The sequence below is a fragment of the Cervus elaphus genome, chromosome 12 (assembly GCF_910594005.1).
Source record: "Cervus elaphus chromosome 12, mCerEla1.1, whole genome shotgun sequence".
Lineage (NCBI taxonomy): Eukaryota > Metazoa > Chordata > Mammalia > Artiodactyla > Cervidae > Cervus > Cervus elaphus.
Genome location: NC_057826.1, coordinates 62,520,474 through 62,536,132, shown reverse-complemented (window position 1 = coordinate 62,536,132; position 15,659 = coordinate 62,520,474). Strand labels below are relative to the sequence as shown.

General features: G+C 34.9%; 1 protein-coding gene across 2 annotated transcripts in view; it reads right to left on the bottom strand.

The window, feature by feature from the left end:
- Positions 1 to 15,659, bottom strand: part of UBR1 (ubiquitin protein ligase E3 component n-recognin 1) — a 135,207-nt gene that overhangs the window by 60,894 nt on the left and 58,654 nt on the right. For both annotated transcript variants that reach the window (XM_043919189.1, XM_043919190.1), the window contains exons 13-21: positions 14,876 to 14,975; positions 14,226 to 14,354; positions 11,387 to 11,567; positions 8,736 to 8,797; positions 8,354 to 8,464; positions 7,341 to 7,406; positions 6,921 to 7,022; positions 5,239 to 5,302; positions 2,438 to 2,562 (exon numbers count right to left, since the gene is read on the bottom strand). In XM_043919189.1, the coding sequence (XP_043775124.1) occupies positions 2,438 to 2,562; positions 5,239 to 5,302; positions 6,921 to 7,022; positions 7,341 to 7,406; positions 8,354 to 8,464; positions 8,736 to 8,797; positions 11,387 to 11,567; positions 14,226 to 14,354; positions 14,876 to 14,975 (940 nt within the window). The remainder of the gene's footprint in view (positions 1 to 2,437; positions 2,563 to 5,238; positions 5,303 to 6,920; positions 7,023 to 7,340; positions 7,407 to 8,353; positions 8,465 to 8,735; positions 8,798 to 11,386; positions 11,568 to 14,225; positions 14,355 to 14,875; positions 14,976 to 15,659) is intronic.

Below are 15,659 nucleotides of genomic sequence, written 5' to 3'. Positions count from 1 at the left end.
CTTAACAGAGGTAAGACGCCTGTATAAACTGCTTAAGGAAGAAATGTAATCTAAATTTGCCCTCGTATATGTATATACATACAACCAATAATTCAAAGAAACTGTTATTTTATTTATCTAGTATGTTACTCACACACATCATTTAAGCACATGTCCATGCTGAGCTAATCCCTAAAACCAAGGTAACAAAATAAATAGGATCTATGGTAAAACACATATATAGATGTCCAAATATATTCTGGCTTCCGCAATTATAATTTTTTTTTTCCAAATTGGCTTGAACTTTTCCTTTAACAAAAAAATTTTATTTTTCTTTTTGGCCAAGCTACATCCCATGTGGGATCTTAGTTCTTCAACCAGGAATTGAACCCACACCCCCTCCAGGGGAAAGGCAGAGTCCTAACCATTGGACTACCGGGAAGTCCCAACAAGGAATCTTCTTCTTTTTTTCAATGAAGTCATTTAAAATCAGGATAAGGACTTAGTCAATATACTAAAGCAAGCTCATAGGTTCCTATAGCCCTGCAAAAATTAAGAAATTTAGCTCTAGCCTCCTTTAAAAATGTACTTGAAAGGAGTGAAAAGTAAGGGTATACATTAAAGCTTGCTATTTTTTGGCAAAATATGCTATGTATTTTTTTGGTATTTATTTACGGTATTTATGGTATATATTTATTTATTTTTGGTATTTATTTATTTAAATATGGTATGTATTTATTTTTTTGGCTCCAAAATCACTGCAGATGGTGACTGCAGCCATGAAATTAAAAGACGCTTGTTCCTTGGAAGAAAAGTTATGACCAACCTAGACAGCATATTAAAAAGCAGAGACATTACTTTGCCAACAAGGGTTCATCTAGTAAAAGCTATAGTGTTTCCAGTAGTCACGTACAGATGTGAGAGTTGGACTACAAAGAAAGCTGAGTGCTGAAGAATTGATGCTTTTGAACTGTGGTGTTGGAGAAGACTCTTGAGAGTCCCTTGGACTGCAAGGAGACCCAACCAGTTCATCCTAAAGGAAATCAGTCCTGAATATTCATTGGAAGGACTGATGTTGAAGCTGAAACTCCAATAGTTTGGCCACCTGATGTGAAGAACTAACACATTTGAAAAGACCCTGATTCTGGGAAAGACTGAAGGTGGGAGGAGAAGGGGATGACAGAGGATGAGATGGTTGGATGGCATCACTGACTCAATGGACATGAGTTTGAGCAAACTCTGGGAGTTGGTGATAGACAGGGAGGCCAGGCATGTTGCAGTTCATGGGGTCCCAAACAGCTGGACATGACTAAGTGATTGAACTAAACTGATGGTATGTATATCACTACTGGTATGTGAAATTGTTTTTATGTGGTACACATATATCCTTAAATTTTTGAACAATTATTCATTTATCTTAACATGTATTAAGAAAAAATTAATCTAAAATGTCAAACCTACTATTTCATTGTATTGTTGCTTAGAAAGATGCTAAGGGAAAATTTTAAGTTGTACTAGAAAAATTTAAATTGTAATTTTAAAATGTACTAGTAATTTCTAAAATTGGTAGACAGATGTGCAGAAATTATGAAGGTGATATGGTTAAAGTTTGAGAATCAGTTAACAGTGAAACTAGAAAAGCACTATGGATATTTTGCAAGAAAAATGACCAAGAGTCAGGGGTTATTTCTATTCTACTTCTCTGGAAAGCCTTGATAGTAAAGGTAAGTTTAACCTCTTATAAGAATCATTGTTCTAATGCATAATTTAAAAATATGTGTTAAAAATTATGACTTATAATCTTTAGGATTACTGCTTAAATATCAACAATACTGAATGTAAATATCATGTGGAATGGCCATGAGAATGCACCCTGCAGACCTCTAGTTAGAGGAACAGAGACACTAATGCAGGCTCACTCAGGGAGGCATGGGAAGGCATCAAACCTTGATTAGACTACCCAGCAGTCCAGGACATTCCTACCTAATCTTCCTTCCCTCTTTCTTCATCTGGAATCAGACTTGCACTACAGCTTGATGGCTCCCCCAGCCTTTCCCAGCTCCCTCATCAATCCTCTCACAGTCATTGTTCCTAATAAAACCTTAAATGTTTTGTCTTCATATCTGCTTCTCAGAAGACCCAGACTAACACACCACCCAAATAGTTTCAGTATTTCACAAAGTTCTCTTTTCCTCTGGAGAAAATTTATGTTAAAGTAAAAAAATTAAAGAGTTTATTGCTCTAAAGTGTTTTCTAAATAGCCAGGATATCTCTAAAATGCTTCCTAATGCCCCAAAGCCCAGAATTAAGGTTTATACTACTAAAAAATTAATGGTGAGAGTTTTATATCTGAAAATCAAAATAAATTTTCCTAAAACTTCAAGAGCTTCCAACTAAAGAAAAGAAAAAACTATCCTATCTTGATGTGAATGGAGTAAAAAGACAAAACTGGACTTACATTCTCAGGTAAATTTTTGGCAATGGCACTATGCGGCATGGGTTCAATACAAAGCAAGTGAATAATTTCTCTCATTGTGACCTCTTCTTTGGTCACGTTTCCTACTCCAGGTACGTAACGCTCTCCTAATGCAAAAATGAAAAGAAAAAGTAAGAGTTAATTGCTTTCCACTTAAATCAAGAACACTGCATTAAATCAAATCTATGAGAGAGTGACCAAAAGTTATTTGAACATGTTTCTAAACCTGAACAACAGTCTATATGTTGAAAGAGGAAGAAAAATACAGAGATCTGAGTAACACAGGGCTTGTCTTAACTTAAACACACACACATTAATATACACACACTCGAATATAAACAAAGCCCCTCAATTAAATAAGCATGTACTACTAATCCAAAAAACAAAAAAAAGGGTAGTGGCCATCATGGGACAACATGAAATTAAAAGATGCTTGCTCCTTGGAAGAAAAGCTATAACAAACATAGACAGTATATTAAAAAGCAAAGATATCAATTTGCCAACAAAGGTCTGTATAGTCAAAGCTATGGTTTTTCTAGTAGTCATGTATGGATGTGAGAGATGGACCATAAAGAAGGCTGTGTGCTAAAGAATTGATGCTTTCTAACTGTGGTATTGGAGAAGACTCCTGAGAGTCCCTTGGACAGCAAGGAGATCAAACCATTAATCCTAAAGGAAATCAACCTTGACTATTCACTGGAAGGACTGAGGCTGAAGCTGAAGCTCCAGTACTTTGGCCACCTGATGCAAAGAACTGACTCATTCGAAAAGACCCTGATGCTGGGAAATATTGAAGGCAGGAGGAGAAGGGGATGACAGAGGACAAGATAGTTAGATGGTATCACCAACACAATGGACATAAGTTTAAGCAAGCTCCAGGAGATGGTGAAGGACAGGGAAGTCACATGCTGCAGTCCATGGGGTCACAAAGGGTCAGACACAACTAAGCAACTGAAAAACAGCAACAATGGATCATGAAACAACAGCTCTTCTTTCAAGATCTTCCTCAAGTTTGTCTCCACTTGTTATTTAAGAAAGAACAAAGCGAAAACTAAAAGACAAAACACTTAAAAATATCTCTATAGGCTAAATGACAAAACAGTAATGTGTGTCAGGAATGGATGCTATTGCCAGCATGCCCACATGATCAGATTTCTATTTTTTATCTCAAAAAACTGCCAAATGGAGAGAGAAAATAGCTAATTTTAACTATGGGAATGTCACTGGTGTCAACAGCATCTAATTCCCAATGCCTAAAGAAGGCTTGATATATTTGATCTTATGTCACCATTGATTTTCAATACTACATGTGTACAAAGTCTCGTGATATCTATAAGAGGGGAATTAGAGTACAAAGACAGGAATTTTTTTTTTTTTTTGTCTAAGAGATCTGAATTTTACAAATCAGCAAAACAATGGCATTTTGTTAATTTAATTCACTCTCAACAGATTCATTACTCTTTAAATATATTGTAATTTTCAATTTTTCACCAGAACAGTACCCTCTAAGTTTCATGCTAGAAAGAATCTTAGAGATCATGTAGATTACTTTTACACTTTACGAATCAAGAATCTGAGCCCCTGAAAATGTAAATGGCATGCTCTTGATAGTTTATAGCAAGGTCAAGACTAGCTCTTGTTAGTTTATAGCAAGGTCAAGACTAGATCTTATGATTCCTAATCCAAATCTTTTATACTTATTGATGTTTTCTCTGTAATATTATCAGAGATTTTACACATACATACACTTTTTAAAAAATGATGGCTCTTAAAAGTAATAAACTTAGAAATGTAGCTAGTATTAACTAAAAATAAAATGACACAGAAGGAAATATCCAATGAATTTAGGTAAACAAAATAACAGTAATATAATAGCAATAGTAAAATAGTGAAAATATAAAACACCAAAACCTATTGATAATTCTAATACATAGTATTAATAAGCAGTAGCAGAAATTCTTCATAGTATTCCAAGAACAAACACAAAAATTCCCCTTAAGTTTCTGTAATCTAATAAAGTATATCATCAACTTAAAAATATTTCGCACATTTTTAACTTGTCCATTTTTTCCAGAAGTTTCCTACAGAATACTCTGGAAATATTTCAGAAGAGTTGGTGCCTGGAAGATTTACATCTCATGTGGCAATGAAGGTTTACCACACTTTCCGCTGAGACAAGCAGCTAGGCCAGTAACTAGCTCCTGACAAACAGCAAGTAAAATAAACCCATGTTTTCAGATTTGGCTAATGGCTAGAATCCTTACCAGGAACTATTAATACAAAGCAGTCTCTCCTACAGTAAAGTAGAAACAAGAGCCAGAATAAGAAGTTAAGAACTTTTACACAGCTGGTAAAATCAAGAGACTATAATATAGAATATATAAAAGCAGAAGTAAGGCCAATATTGGCACAAAGTAATTTAATTGAATCGGATGAAAATACATCTTACTTAGATGCATGTTACATTGAAATTTTACATATATTTAAAAAATTTTTAGCACCTAACATATACTTATTTTACATCTATGTTTCTAACTAGGATAATTATATTCCAGACCTCTACAAACAAGTCCAAACAATTACAAATCAGGTATTGAAAAATGAAGATGTAATAGCTGTGCTTTTCTAAAGATGAGTTTCTAAACGTATCAGTCACATTAGTCACATTAATCTCTAATATTCTCTGCTATATTTGGGAGAAGAACAAAGTAACTTAGAGTTCTTATTAATGTTCTCTCTATAAAGTAACTCATGCTCTGTTTCAAAACATCTTTTACTCTTACCCACAATATAGATGAGGACTTGAAGCATTTCTTCTATTAAGGTATTATACTGCTTAACCAAATCCTGTAGAGTTTTAAAGGAAAAAATTAGTTACATAAGAGCCAAAAGCCTCCATAAAACACACATTTTTTTCAAGATCACACTGACAGTCCAGCCAATCCAGTATTTTCTTTCAGACCACAGCAACAGAGAATTATGAGATGAATAATTCCCTTTTGCTGACTTCAAATTCTATGAGGTCACAATACTCGGCATGTAATAAGAACTCAATAACAATCACTAAATATTATTATTGTTTTTATTATCGTTATTACCCATTAAGCCTTCAGTCAGCAAAAGAATTCTAACCTTTAACTTCCCCTGTACTATGGCTTCCTTCTTATCAGGGTTGGTGAGACAGTGGCTACAAATACGTAACTAACAGCTATGGTGAATGTACTCCTCCCTAAAACACCTGTTACTTAAATACTACAGTAAATTAGATACTCATTTTCATTGAGTATAAAAACATGACCAAAAATTTGCTTTGTATTTTGTATCCTATTCTTTGTCCCTTTGTAAGTGACTTCTAATTTGAAGAATAAAATACTGTAATTCATAAATTGCAAAGGCTACTTTATAAACTGGTATGAAATATTAAAACAATGAAGAGGTGCTAAAATTCCAAAGTATAAACTGAAAAAAGGTAATAAATACAAATAAAGAATATCTTTACTAAACAAGGAACTTTCACAGACACAGGAAAAAGGTGAAGGACAGGAACAGATAATTCACTACCAAAAAGGAAAAAAAAAAAGGTCAATAATCATGAAAACAAAGTCAACCTCACTGATAACTAAAAAACTGCAAATGAAAATTAAACACCAACTTTCACATATTAGATCAACAAAGTACCAGTGCCATTATAGATGTATATACTGCTAGAGAGAGTCAGTTTGACAATATCTATTCAAGAAATATAAGAAAGGGTATGCTGCATTCTCTAGCAAATCTACTTCTAAGAATTTACCTTAACAAAATAAGTAGGCAAGTATTTAAATCTTGAGGTGCAGAGATGCTTATAAGAGCAAAAAAGCTCAAAAAACCCCTTCAGCAACAGGAGACTAAAGTATAATGCAATCATAAAGTGCAATATTGCACAGCCATTAAAAATTATGTTAAAAAAAGATGATGCAGTTATATACTTCTTTAACGCCAAGAAAAAAAACCTATCACAATATTTCATTAAACACAGGAAGCAAATTGCAAAATAGCACATATAAAAGATTCAATTTTTCCTTTAAAAACAAACGACACCAAAACTTTAAAAGTGATCATTTCTAGGAGGCAGAGTTTCATGTGATTTTCTTCTCCTTTTTGTTAATCTATATACAGTCATCACTCAGTATCCTCAGGGGATTACCTCCAGATAGCAAAATCCACAGATGCTCAAGCCCCTTATATATACTGACTAGTAGGTCGGGATTCTGCATCCATGGATATGGAGGGCCAACTACATTCTAATTTTTATAGAGTAAAAAGAGTATATGTGTGTACATTCAGAAGTATATGTATGTTTTATGTATGTGTATGGTGTTTGGAGATATATATATATAAATAAATAAAAATCTTATATATGATTAAAATAGTTAACAGTAATATTTTCTTTGGATTAATTTACATATCAGTTTCTATCACTTACCTGGTCTTTTATGGATATGGTCTTGTTAAAAGCATCAGCAAGTTCATACCTCTGAAGTACCAGTAATAAAAACTTGTTGGGATCCATTAGAGATGCACCAATCTGTGAAAGAAATCAAGCCCCATAGTTCTATGTAATAAATGGAGAAACATTTTGTCTCTATTAGTAGGGCTATGAGAAAAATTATAAGGTAAATCTGCAGAAGATAATGTAGCAGTCCCTTCTGCTTCTATGATTCTTTTTTTTTTTTTGCTTCTATGATTCTATATTCATCTCAACAGTGAGGAAAAACTTAAGTAAATAAAAGCATAATACAATAATAAGTTATAAAAAAGTTATTATTTTATAATATCTTCTTCTATTACAAGGAATATAGGAAGGAAGGTTATGACACATATCAGAACAAATTTAAATAGGTACCTGAAGCATAATGATATCTTTATCGTACATTTCTTCTCTGCATTTAACATCTTGGTAATAAAACACCTATAAAATAAATGGTAGAACAGAAGCTAGAAGAATCATTTTATTTCAAACAAAATTCTCAGCAAAAACTATTCTTTAAATTTTTCCTGAACTAGAAACCCCAAGAACTATGTAACAGGGAAAAAAAAAAAAGCTGTAAATTTGTGAATCGTTTTAAGGGATTTGGGAGGATGATGTGAGAAAATATGGCATGAAAATATTTCAGAGTTTAAAATGCTCTATACTAGTTATTATTCTCAACATATAACAAAATAATTGACTGCCCCTCCCCACAAGTTCAATTGTAAGAATTTCCTCAGTAGCTTAGCAGTAAAGAATCTGCCTGCAATGCAGGAGACCCAGGTTCGATCCTTGGGTCAGGAAGATCCCCTGGAGGAGGAAATGGCAACCCACTCCAGTATTCCTGCCTGGGAAATTCCATGGACAGAGGAATCTGGCGGGCTATAGTCCATGGAGTCCCGGAGTCAGACATGACCGAGCATAGAAAAGCATACTAAGTTTAAAACACCCACTTCAATAAAAGTAAACCAAATTTCTACAATCAGTCAATGCCATTTTTCTCCCAAGCAGTATCTTTATAATCTGTTTCCCCATCTTTCAGGAAAAGCACTTCTTATTTGCTCTAAAACAGAGGGAAAAATTGTAGGATGCTGTTCAATTAAGACTGGAGGTAGGAAGTTTACAGTTCCCAAGTAAGGTAATCTTCAGAAAAGATATATATTAGTGGGAAAGTTTCTGGTAGTATTACTGGCTTTCACCTGACCTATCCACTTAACAGGATTAAGGAGAAATGTCCATATAGTCACCAAAACTTCCTTGAGTTTACACAAGAGCTAGAAAACAAAAGTACTGAGCAGAATCCAGGGATACAAAGTAAAATATGTATTAATAAAGGAAAAAGCAAGCAGAAAATGAACACACAATATGAATAATACGCCTTGCCATACCTGGCTAATGAGAGAGAGCCCATTTCTTCGCCACATCTCAGCAACAACCTGGGCAACCAATACCAGACAACGCAAAGGATATTCAACCAGTACCTCTACTTGAAAATCCTCCTGAAACAGAGTGAGATCAATTTCAATATTTCTCAAAGGTTTGGACGCTATGGCACTATACATTGCTCCATTTTCTCATCTGTAAAATGGAAGGGCTTGAACTAGAGGACTCCAAGTCACCATGATTCAGGTTTCAATGTTCTATGACACAGACATAAAATTATTAACTGGAAGTTATTCAGGTAGGTTTCAAAGTATCTTTTTCTTCCCACTCAACCAAGAGGTATTTAGAAATAGAATATAAGCAAGTCAGAATTTAATAGTCACTTACAAAAGGCACAAATTCATGCAGTCTTGAAACAGCACCCAGCCTGCTCAAACGCACATGAAGACCTAAAAGTTAAAAAATGAAAAAGATGAGAAAGCAATAAACCCAGTTGATTTGTTCCCCAGTTAATTCATCAAGTTTGAAAACTTGTGAAATTTAAATGTACATTAATTGAGCTTAGATATAATGCCTCAGAATGCAAAGCTTTGATTTCCAATTTTGAAACAGTATTACTAATATATTTAAGATCCTACATTGTACTATTTTTATATATATAAATACTATGCTGCTTCCTAAGAAATGATTTTCCTCACAAACCAAGTATTAAAAGAAATAAAAACTGTATAGCACAGGGAACTGTGATAAACCATTATGAAAAAAGAATGTACAGATGTATGTGTGTGTGTGTATACGTATATATATATGTATATATAAAATTAGTCATTTTATTGTCCAACAGAAATTAAACACAGCATTGTAAATCAACTTATACCACATACAAAAATTAACTAAAAATGATATGAGCAATCTGAACACAGATGCTAAATCTATAAAACTCTTAGAAAATAACATAGGGAAAAGACTTTGCAACATTGGATTTGATGATAATTTCTTGGATATGACATCAAAACCACAGGTAACCAAAGGAAAAATAAATTAGACTATACCAAATTAAAAACTTTTGTGCATCAAAGGACATGAACAACCGAGTGAAAAGGCAACCCAGAGAATGGAAGAAAATATCAGGAAATCATATATCTGATAAGCAGTTAATATCCAGAATACACAAAGAATTCCAATAACTCAACAATAAAATCTCATTAAAAAATAGACAAAAGACTTGATCAGACATTTCTCCAAAGAAGAAATACATATGGCCAGTAAGCACAGGAAACAATGCTCAATATTACTAATCATTAAGAAAATGAAAATCAAAACCACAGGAGACCAGTTCACACTCAATGAAGTTGCTCAGTTGTGGCTGACTCTTTGCAACCCCATGGACTGTAGCCTACCAGGCTCCTCCATTCATGGGATTTTCCAGGCAATAGTACTGGAGTGGGGTGCCATTTCCTTCTCCAGGGGATCTTCCCAACCCAGGGATCGAACCCAGGTCTCCCACACTGTAGACAAACGCTTTACCATCTGAGCCACCACACTCATTAGGATGGTTATTTAAAAGAAAAAATAACAAATGTTGATGAGGATGTAAAGAAACTAGAATCCTTGTGCACTGTTGTTGGGAATGTAAAATGGCGCAGCTGCCATGGAAAACAGTATGGTGGCTCCTCAAAAAATTAAAAACTAGAATTACCTTATGATCCAGCAATACCACTCTATGGATGTATAACTCCAGAATTGAAAACAAGGATTCAAACAGATATTTGGATACTTGTGTTCATGGCAACATTATCCAACAACAGTCAAAAGCTGTAAGCAACCCAAGCATCTACTGGAGGATGAGCAGACAAACAGAATGCAGTATGCATACCACAGAATACTGTGCTGTGCTTAGTTGCTCAGTCGTCTCCGACTCTTTGTGACGCCACGGACTGTAGCCCGCCAGGCTCCTCTGTCCATGGGGATTCTCCAGGCAAGAATACTGGAGTGGGCTGCCATGCCCTCCTCCAGGGGATATTCCCGACCCAGGGATTGAACCCAGGTCTCCTGCATTGCAGGTGGATTCTTTATCAATTGAGCCACAGAGAAGCCCAAGAAAATTGGAGTGGGTAGCTTATCCCTTCTCCAGGGGATCTTCCTGACCCAGGAACTGGGGTCTCCTGCATTGCAGGTGGATTCTTTACCAGTTGAGCTACCAGGGAAGCCCACTATGGAATATTATCTAACCTTAAAGGTAAAGGAAATCTTACACACATCACAACATGGATGAACTTTGAGAACATTATGCTAAGTGAAATAAGCCAGTTATAAAAGGATACAAATACGATTTCACTTATATGAGATACCTAGAGTAGTCAAGTCATAGAGACAGAAAATCTCTGTAGTGAACAAGGAATGAGAAGCTATGTTGAATGGGTACAAAATTTCAGATTGGGAAGATGAAAAAATTTTGGATATGGATGGTGGTGATGGTTGTACAACAATGTGAGTATACTTAACACCACTGAACTATATACTTAAGCATAATTAAAATAGTAAATTTTACATTATATTTTACGACAAAAATATAAATACGTACACTTCTATGAAGTTGTTAAAAGAAAAAAAAACAACTGACAGGGCCAATTTACATGGAAAAGCAAATCAAAGGATGATTAAAGACAATCTATGATTTCTTTCTTTCAGTGGTGAAAGGAATAGTGAAAGAGTCAACACACTGGTGCAATCAGATAGAGAAGAGGGTGAAAAAACTGCAACAAGATTTTCCTATATTTACGCTTGGTTAGGCAATAAGTTACCAAGTTGGTCCTAAAGTGTATATTATGAGGATCCATGAGTTGACCCAGATAACAAAAGATCCAGGTAAACAAACACCCTGACATGTCTGGTCACAGCTGTTTGTAGGACAGTGACAGTTCTTAACTGCAGTATCTGATCTAAGTATGTGCTCACAAAAGCAGTACTGATTCTAATATGACTATCTACAGAAAACAAAGCTAACAGAAACATGCAAGAACCAAATAAACACTCACCAGCAAGAGTCCTAGAGAGTGGCAGATGTATGCTTACAAGATCTTCAGATACTTTGTAGGACTTAGTTTCCAAAGTATGACCACATAATTGTATTACTGTTTTGCTACTAGATTTGAAACCTGTACTGCACCTCATCACAGCTTTGTGACATTCTTTATAAGCCACTAGTAAGAGTTCTTCCTAAAAGGAAAATAAGAATGCAAATAAACTGGTAAGTTACCTACTTTATTATTAATATATCATTCAATATTTACTATTAAATAAATACAAGCACAAAATTGCGTTATTAGAGCTACCTCAATAGGATCTGCAAACCTGTAGGAAACACTAACACAGTCAGACAGACACACATACACAATCAGAGTAAAAAACTGTAAGCCATGTAAGTGGTATAAACTAATAACTCTAATAGGGCAAAAAAAGAAAAAAAATCACAAACAATTGGGAACACACATTTGTAAACACAGCTTTTGAGTGGGGTCTGAAAGATGGGTGGAAGATGGAGAGATGGTAGCAATGTAAGCAGAGATACAGAATAAACAAACAGAAATAAGGGGAAGTACAACTCCTGTTCAGGGAGTGGAAAAGAATAAAATCTAGATAAATCAGAGGGCTTATGGACAGAATTAATGAGCCAGTAAACTGGAAATATGCCTTGGCACAGCCATGTGAATTTGAATAGACTTGAGAGTATCTGATGTGTAATAATGAAGTCAATGTACTGTTTCAAGAATTAGTGGTGTCACTGAAGATGATGGATTGGAGGGGGCAATGTTAGGAGACAAGGAAACCAACAGAAAGTTTTATTACTAAGTTAAGTGTAAGGGGATAAGGGACTCAACAAGGGTGGCGGCAGTCATGGCGAAAAAGAATAAACTTACAGGAAATAAGTTAGGATTAAAGACAAATTTAGGAGGAGAAGACTCAAATCTGGGTGAGTATGGGAGGGAGATGAGTCAAAGGTCACTTTTTAAGACCATTTCTCACATGGATTTTATTTTTAAAAAAGAATTCTACAGTTAAATAAATTTTGGGACTATTCCTCTTAGAAATGATGATTTATCAAAAGGTTTGAGAAGTTTAGTGGTTTAAAAAAATGTTTGATTTTGTTCAACCTAACATTTTTCAATCTTACCTGAACACAAAACATTTTTTTCCCTCAAAGGTCTGTTAACATCTAACACACAGAACACAGCGGTTCTCAGATTTCCTGTATGGATGAATGCATGAATCATGGTGTCATGAACAGAATGAGAAAGTCAAGAAGAGAAAATGCAAGCTGGAAATAGAATGAAATGATGACAAGTCAATTTACTATATATTGAATTTGAAATAGAAATGTAGGATCTAAGCAGTCATGTGCAGAACACAAACACAAGTGATACGATAGCTTGGGAAAGTTATCTTATGAAGTTTTAATCGAGGTGGTAGAAATAAAAGATCTGTAAGAAAGAGAGGAAAATATTGGGGAATGTCTCATTTACTAGGCAGAAGGAATTGAGGGGGAAAAGGCAATCATTGATTGAAATGGATAATCAATAATAGAAATATTAGGATAAAAAGGCTTGTGAAAATCAGAGGGAAAGAGAATTTCAAAATGATTAAGGTTCTCAAAAGAACACAATGCTACAGGTATTTAAGGAAGAGGGAAAAGACCTGAGTTTGGTTACTAAATAGATCCTTTGAAATTTTTTCAAGACGCAGTTCCTGTTAATTCATAAGGACAGAAACCTGGCTCTAAAGCAGTTTTAGAAGCTAAAGAGTGGCAAGAGCATATGTAGATGACTTCAGATGATAGTAAATGTAGACATTTGCAGGTGTCAAGATGAACACCACACTGAGCTCATCTCCAACGATTAACCATGCCCTCCACAAAGGTGAGGAGAGCCAAAAAACATGTGCTGTGACAGATAACTGGACAATATGTCCTGTCCTTACTCTCTATACAGCTACTGTGTTAGATTAAAGTTTATTGTGTCTGTGAATGTAGCTGCCACTCTGAACCTGTGACCGACTGCTGGTGGTGCAACAGAAAAGTAAAAGAGGGAGACAGAAAACAGTTTGTAAGGTAGCAGTGACAAGGGGTCCCTTAAGGACAGTCCTGGTGTCTAAGGCAGATGAATGAAAGAGTGGGAAATACCAGAGGAAGGAAACTCCAGGAAAAAGTAATATAGATTGAGACCAAGAGCCCAGGTAGAGACAACATTTTAAGAAAGAAAGAGGTAGAAAGAAAGAGACCAATAGTGAAGATATATGCAGAAACTCAGTGAATAGACTATAGTGAGTGGTACAGAAAAACTGGAGAAGATGAAAAAATTTGACTGAGATAATGTTAATTTTCTCAGAGCAGAAATAGATGAGGTCATCTTCTCAAAAGGGAATCTGACTAGGATTATGCGTTTAAGGAGGGTTATGGTCTAAAATCTTAAGGAAAAACATTAGTTATATATTTTAAAAATAATATTTTTAATGGTTTAATGCGTATAACAAGACTCTTGATTGAACAAATAGCTACCCACTTCCATTGCTGGAGTATTTAAAAGTCTAACCCTAATTTTCATATTATTAATATTCATGTACAAGGAAATAAATTTAATTAATTTATTGATTAGTGTGTGTTGTATTTTTTAAACTCCACTCTTCCCAACAGTAAGTGGAATACCATGCAGCACATTTTCTAACTAAGTGTAAAAAAACACAAATTTAATAAGATTCAAATATATAAGAAAATATCAGAAGTAATAAAACTTTACATCAAGGAAGTTGCAACATAAAATTGTGCTAGTCACCATTAGAAAACTTAAAAAGGCACTGATCCTACTAACAAACTTTACTTACATCACAAGCACACCATTCTTGGAACATTAGTAAAATATTCTTCAACTGCATCTGTATAGCAATGGCAGCCTCCCAGTCAGGATCTACTTCTATGTGTTGCCCAACTTGCCTTCTGATTTCTTCCATTCCCTACAAAAAAGAGTAGTTTACATACATACATGGGCCCTCTTTCGTTGCTCCTCCATTGGCAAGATATAAAATCATCAAGATTCATACTCATGTATGCTTAAGTATTTTTTTCAAACATGGCTATCTATGTCAGAATGCATGGGTTCAAACTCTCACTCTGTCACTCTCTAGCTGTATGATCCTGGTCAAATTATTTCTAAGCTATGATTCCCTTATATGTAAAATGGGGATAATAATAGTAACTACCTCATAAGATTACTATGAGGCTCAAAAGAAATAACACATGAAAATATTTACAACAGTTATCACATAGTATACATTAACAAACATTAATAGTAACAGCAGCAGTTAACTAAGGTCTATGAAAGCAGGATCAGTGAGGCAGTATTTAAATTTTACTTTTACTTTGCTACAATTATTCTTCCTCAAAACCGTAATTTGCTCAAAAACAAAACATGAAAAATTGGGATTAAATTTTTAAAACAAATTTATCTTACTGATGTACAGAAGAACTATCATACCTGCATACAGGTAAGAATCTTCAAAAAAGATCGAAAGCCTTCAAGGAACTGCATTCTTAATCTTTCTGTCCATATTGTGGGCTTGCTGATCAGGATATATCTAATATTTCAAGAGACAAAGAAACATTTCACTTTCCTATTTTGAGATAATTTTAAGGTTCTCAGGGCTACAGACAATGTTGATTCATCAAAATTATGGATTCTAATTTCTTACAATTCTAGGCAGCACTAGAATTATGCCAGCAAAATGTGAATGCTCAACCAGAGGCAGATGTCAAAGCTAAAGCCTGACTTCTCCACTCAAAAATTAGGCTGATTAAGTGAACCTAGAAGGAAACTGGAAATGGCAACCCACTCCAGTGTTCTTGCCTGGAGAATCCCAGAGACGCGGGAGCCTGGTGGGCTGCCGTCTCTGGGGTCGCACAGAGTCAGACACGACTGAAGTGACTTAGCAGCAGCAGCAGCAGAAGGAAACTAGCTGGTCACAGATGGACAATCACAATACAAATGTTCTAGAAGCATTCATACCCTTTACCCAAAGGACCAGATGAAATCCCCTCAGTCTCAAAATACATGTCAAAACTACCTGTGCAGGATGTCTGCTGTCTGTGCAAACTGTTTCAGAATATTCTGTAAGTTAAAAACTAATTTTATTCAGTAAAATGATACATTTTTACCCCTAAAGCATGTAGTCATAAGAATTACAGAAAATTTGCAACACATATAGTAGTTTGGCTTGAGGATTCAATACCTTTATTGTTGCTACTCAGTATGACCAGAGATT